The 6,154-nt window shown below is 34.0% G+C and overlaps 2 protein-coding genes across 2 annotated transcripts; both read left to right on the top strand.

The window, feature by feature from the left end:
- Window positions 1–532: 532 nt before the first annotated feature.
- On the top strand, window positions 533–3,665 carry LOC123313526 (DNA oxidative demethylase ALKBH2-like). The gene is made up of 3 exons (XM_044898448.1): window positions 533–828; window positions 3,072–3,256; window positions 3,316–3,665. The coding sequence occupies exons 1-3, from the start codon at window positions 643–645 to the stop codon at window positions 3,614–3,616; spliced, it is 672 nt and encodes a 223-aa protein (XP_044754383.1). The 5' UTR covers window positions 533–642; the 3' UTR covers window positions 3,617–3,665.
- Window positions 3,666–4,538: 873 nt separating this feature from the next.
- Window positions 4,539–5,817, top strand: LOC123313376 (THO complex subunit 6 homolog). Its single transcript, XM_044898237.1, has 4 exons — window positions 4,539–4,713; window positions 4,768–5,157; window positions 5,211–5,373; window positions 5,474–5,817. Exons 1-4 carry the CDS (start codon window positions 4,601–4,603, stop codon window positions 5,789–5,791), a joined length of 984 nt encoding a protein of 327 aa, XP_044754172.1. The 5' UTR covers window positions 4,539–4,600; the 3' UTR covers window positions 5,792–5,817.
- Window positions 5,818–6,154: the final 337 nt, after the last annotated feature.

The raw sequence follows: 6,154 nt of genomic DNA, 5'->3' as shown, positions 1-6,154 counted from the left end.
TATACAACAAGATTATAATCTTTGCCCTACAATTGAGTATTAACTCAAAACCCATAGTCTCTACCTACCAACGATTTCTTGTTGCGCCTGTTGTCAAATTCGACAACCCAAAATACACGGTACAGGAATTCTGTGTTAGGTATACTTACTTTCATTATGATGAATTCAGAATGATGAATCATTTTTAACTTAAAAAACAGACAAGAAATTGAAATTATTGATATAAATGAACACACTGGTTCATCAAAATATAAAACTTGCTATTCATTTATCTTTTGAAGCCGCTTCTGAACCACAACTCAGGTATCGAACCGAACATGTACTTTGAATTCGAGTCTGAATTCAACCATTACAATATTTACGTGATTTCACACATTTGATTTGACCGTACGTTGAACGACTCTACTATTATCAGTTAAAAAATGGCCTACTTTTTGAATATTATGAGTAATATTACTAAACAGAATTACTTGATCTTTTGAGAAAATTCGTATAGCATAGACAACCTGTCGTATAGAACAAATGTATGTGAACGTGAGACGTGAGCATGTGCTTAATTTGTTTCTTGTAGTGGATCGAATGGGTGAATGAGCAACAAGAAAGAATAATTAAACAACTAGGGACTTGTTTATTTATTTTGAAATGCACACCACGAGTCTAACAGAAGCGTTTGAAAATATAGACAAAACGCAACTCAAACAAGTCAGACACACTAACCAACATGGACTCGACATAGTCAGTATCGATTTATTGAGTAAAGATCTAGCTGATGAACTACTAACTCATCTCAATAAGTCCATTGAATACTACGATGGAGAACTAACCAAGGTAAGAAAAACCATAAACATAACCTATTTACATACCTTTTAAAAAGGGGTTAGGTTACGTTTAGGATTTAGACAAAGATCTTTGGTTCAGGACAGATTTGTAAATTAAACAGTTGATAACGTTGATTGAATTTTGACTCCACAAAGAGAGTAAAAAGTAACGAACAGAGAAAAGAATTAATTTCTTCATTTTTTCATATTTTATAGAACAGTAATCGAACGGTTTAATTATTATTCTCAATTACGATTGTTTTCATACATTTTTTTTTGTCATGCATCCTCTGTTAGGAGTCGGGGATAGTTTGTTTAAAAAGAATAGGAAATCCTAACTTTTGGGTTAGGCCAGGAATGGATAAATGAATGGACCTTTTGTTGATGAGGATGATTAATGATTGGGTCATTGATGGGTTTTTATACCAACCCTTTTTTAGGGATGGAATGGTTAATTTTATTAAATTATAATTTTAATTAGGAGTTAGAACGTTTTCTGAAATTCAGATAAAATTCTTTTAATGAGTAAGAAAAAGATAGGTACCTATAACCACTTCTCAGTTAATGATACACAGAGTGGAAACCATACTTATCGAATAAAATTCTTCTTGTCCTTATATAATAAAATAATGAAAAACACTAGGACATGTTAACTTTCAAGAGCCCATGTCTTTAAGTCTTTGCTGACAGTACCTGGAACATATCGAAATGGAAAATTTCATAAATAATGATGCTTTTTACAAGATAATGGGAAAAATCCTAAGTTTCCATTTTCATTTCCAAAGACCTAACAGATCAATATTCTAAACTAAACCTTATTGCCCATAGCATAGAAGCTTATAGATAATATTCAGTTATAACTAGATGAAGTGTTTCTTGTGGGTTTCCAGATCAAAGACGTCGTTATGGAGAGTAGAGAGAAGGAGAACGATCGACGTACTAAAAATGTGTCCCCGAAAACAGGAAACGTAGGATAGGTGTCGCTGCGATTAAAGCGGGTGTCGATAAGGGGTGGGGATTCAAGCGTCAATTTGAAACATTGAACTAGTTCAATGATTTGAAATGAACAGCCTTCATTTTATTTTAGGTTATGTGTCATCGTGGTTTTTCTGATGATTTTTCAAATACCTTTCTTCAAATCTATATTAAATATGAGTTCTCTGAATTATATGCAATAAAATGCAAGTCGAAATCAATGAAATTCAAAAGAAATCACTGAACAAAAAAATTGTACCTACTTTTGTTTATCATTGTTTATTGAAAGCAGCTATGTTAGTTGGTTTACCGTAATCGTCAAAATTACATAAATCCGAAGTAAGGCGTAGTACACATCAAGACAACAAAAGGTAGCAGTCTCAGATTTATCACTTAGGTATTAGAGTAGATTCTGTTGCCAATACTCAGCTGAGAACCGATATAAACCATATATTATGTTATGCCAACAAAATTCTTCAAGAATATTCTCTTCTGAACCATGTAGTTTTATTGGTTAGATATTCTTATTCAGAAGAGTCAACTTCTCACGAGGGATGACAATTTCGATTTCGTTTATAATGAATCCATCATCTTTTTGATATCTTCATCGCAAAAGTGCTCTTGACACACAAATTGATTCGGGGTCGATTCTTGAGATGAGGTTTTTTCCAATTTTCTCTCAAAAATGCTGTCGGAAATTTTATGTCTTCTCCTTTTCTTTCCGATGCCAAAACACTCTTATACTAGCGCACGCTTCAACATTTCACCATGGTCATATGTTGTTCTCTTATCAAAAATCGAAAATAATAATATTCCTATCATCTGTCACCAGGGAAACAGTTCACTCAGCCAACGAGCCAACTACAATTTGATTCGTGTAAATCAAAATTTCGCACTCTCGTGATGGCCAGCGCGCCTGTTGGCAAAAGCATGAACTACCATATTGGTACATATTTTAGGGGACAAAAAATCTGTGGTCTCAAAGCAGCGATCGTTCTCCTTCTCTCTACTCTCCATAGACGTCGTATTAGAAACTATTTTATCGATGGTTTCTCAGACTTTGTTTTTTTTTTTAATTTTGTATGTAGGTGACAATGAACTCTAAATGAAAGTCTTTCAGAGTTCACTGGTAGGTCATTTTCCGTGCAACGGTTGATTTTGGCCAGTTCAACTTAGGGTAAAAAAGAGTCAATAAAACATACATATATGATACATATATCTGTATGCCGTGTATGCATACTGTGTAAATCTTATGCACATTCATTATGACCTTCTCAGGTGAGAGTGTTCGGCAAATGGCACCAGATTCCTAGACAGCAATCAGCATATGGTGATCCTGGCTTACATTACAAGTTTTCTGGCCTTTGTTTACCTGCTAAGAACTGGATACAACCTTTGACAGATGTGAAAAACTTATTGCTCGCCGTCACAGGTTATGATTATAATTTCGTTCTGATCAATAAGTGAGTCCATCACCAGACTATCAGCGACTGTGGCCCGCTTGATCAAATAATTTTTTCAGGTATAGAAATGGAATGGACCACATGGGGGAACATAGGGATGATGAAGCGGAGTTAGACCCAAGTACTCCAATTGCTTCTCTTACTCTTGGCCAGCGAAGACCATTCATTTTCAAACACGCCGAATCAAGAAAAAAATCAGGAGATAAGAAAGTTATAGATAAACACAAGATGTATCTGGAACACGGAAGTTTACTCATGATGAATCCACCAACAAATAAATATTGGTATCATTCCCTTCCGATTTGTAAGACAGCTTCAGGTGAAAGGATCAATCTAACGTTCAGAAGAATAATTAAGTGAAAATTTTGTCTGGTTCTTACTCAACTTGAATAGAACATTACATGATAAATTCGAAATATGTAATTCATTTGAATAAAATATAAACGTTTATTTATTTGCTAATTTGGAAATGCGCACTGTTATTTTCACCATATATTATTACCTATATCAAGTCATACGGGTGCGTTATATAAATGTGCCCTTTCAAGGGAAGCCAAGAGTGTAATTTGATATTTACCAGAGCGTGTCAGATTAATATAAGGGAGATACCATGGATCCAGTAGAGTACCTCTACAAAAAATTAGACTTGTGTTCCTGTGTATAGCAGGAATTATCTAGGACAGCCTGTCATAAAAAGTAAAGAAAGATCATTATACATACACGAGTTTTTCAGATTAAGATATAAGTTGTTACATGTTGAAAAGTATACATTCTCTTAATCTGACAATTTGAGCGTGACGAAAATGTGTGGGAGAGCGCCAGACTTGCAAAAAAAAAACGTCACGTTCACGGGTACATTATTCTCGAGCGTGCCTTTTTGTATTTTGAAGCTAATTAATGATTCAAGAATAACGGAAAAAATATAATATTGAGTTGAGTCCGAATTGGTAGTCTCTAGAAAAGTAGCTTCCTTTGGGTCATACATATCGTGTAAAAATCTGACTCGTTCGAAATTATCAACTCTCCTGGACGGCCAGCCCCGCCAAACAAACTATCAGATTAACATGAATTTATTATCAGAGACACGTAGAGCATACAGTATCTTAATCGACTACCTAACTCTATAATCTTTGTCAAAAATATGGACCTTCCATAGTCAAAAAATCACAACATGGCCCTGTGTAGATGAGGCCAGCCAAGCACATATGTATATAGAAGAAGAAGAGTAACAACTTACTCTGTGGTCTAACCCAAAACAAACGCCTAGGTTATAAACATAAAATTGTTTGAATTTTGTTTGGGAGCTCAAATTGTTTCACAAATTCATAAACATTCTCATAAACAATGACCAATTACCACTTGAAAAAATTTTATAACACCATATTATGCCAAGCGTTTTCTCCTTGTGGTAATTATTTTGTGGCAGGGGATATATATGGAAAAATTTCGGTTTTCCAGTAGGTATCATCAGTAAAGTTTTTGTCGATCATATTCATTTCTTTTCATTTCAGTTTATCCAAATTGATAAATCCGGATGTAAAGTTATCCAAAGATGAACAATTTCCTAAATGTACATTTGAAGTTTGTCCAAACATGCAAATAAATTCATTATTATCAACAGAAACCTATCTAATAGTTGGGGCTGTTGGTGAAATAAAAGCATATTTGTGGAAGAATATTAAAACTAGCAAGAATGTATCTTGTGCTTGGAGCATTGATATACCTAATGATAAAGGTGGTCTGGATAAGCCAGATGTTAATTCCTTATACTTTCTGCATGAAAGAGACTTACTATTGGCAGGTTGTGGAGATAATAATATTTATGCCTTTCAAATCGAAACTAGAAAACCTGTGAAGACTCTTTCTGGTCATAGCGACTATGTCCATTGCCTTTGCGGTCTGTAAGTAAGAAAACCATTGTTTTGTGGTCATAATTATTATTGTTTTCTTGTAGAGGCAATGACCTGATCTCTGGAAGTGAAGATGGATCAGTATGTATTTGGGATATAAGAGAAAATAAAAAAAGGAATCAAATTCACCCATACATGAATGATGAAATAAATAGGCCTGATCTTGGTAAATGGATTGGTGCAGTAGGATATAATGAAGATTTTTTGGTAATTCCAATTATTTGAAAATCTAATGGTTTTCCAATCAACTGCTTGTAGTTGTGAGAATTTTGTCATCTTTACATCTTATACTGTTCATTTTTCTCAGATATGTGGAGGTGGACCTCGTTTATCTTTATGGCATTTCCGTTCTTTAAATCATTCTACAATTTTCCCTATTGAAGATAAGGGAATACATGTTGCAGAAATTTATCAGGACAAAGTTTTTGCTGGTGGTCGGTCAGAATATTTTTATCAACTGAGTTTTAATGGTAATATAATTGCTGAAATACCAACATCTGGAGTGACAACTTACTCAATGATCCATCAAGAAGAACCATATAAAGCATTATGTATAGCTGGATCTAGTCCTAAAATTGATGTATGTAGTAACTTTGTATATAGAGACTTAGTACTTACAGTGTGAAGATAATAAATCTTTTATTTCTTGTCTTTTGGCTTGTACATATTTGATAACTTTATTCTGATATATTATGGTCTCACAAATTTCGAAGAATTTCATTCAGAAGTTCTGATATTTAGCAAGAGTAAATTTGAAGAGAGATGAGCAATAAATTCTTCATTATTTGCTGCTATAGAGGTGCTTCATGACAATATTTCAAGACAGTGTTATAGGTCCCTCAGAGGGTAAATTATTAAAAAAGTCTCACATACAGGGTCCTCAAATTCCTTCTTAACCTCACCAAAATTTAGACACAACTACAAAAGGAATTTTCCGTCTGTTATCCAGTCACTTCTGATTTCTCATCGAATTTGGATGTGATTTCGA

The sequence above is a fragment of the Coccinella septempunctata genome, chromosome 5 (assembly GCF_907165205.1).
Source record: "Coccinella septempunctata chromosome 5, icCocSept1.1, whole genome shotgun sequence".
Taxonomy (NCBI): domain Eukaryota; kingdom Metazoa; phylum Arthropoda; class Insecta; order Coleoptera; family Coccinellidae; genus Coccinella; species Coccinella septempunctata.
This window is presented reverse-complemented; position numbering and strand designations above follow the sequence as displayed.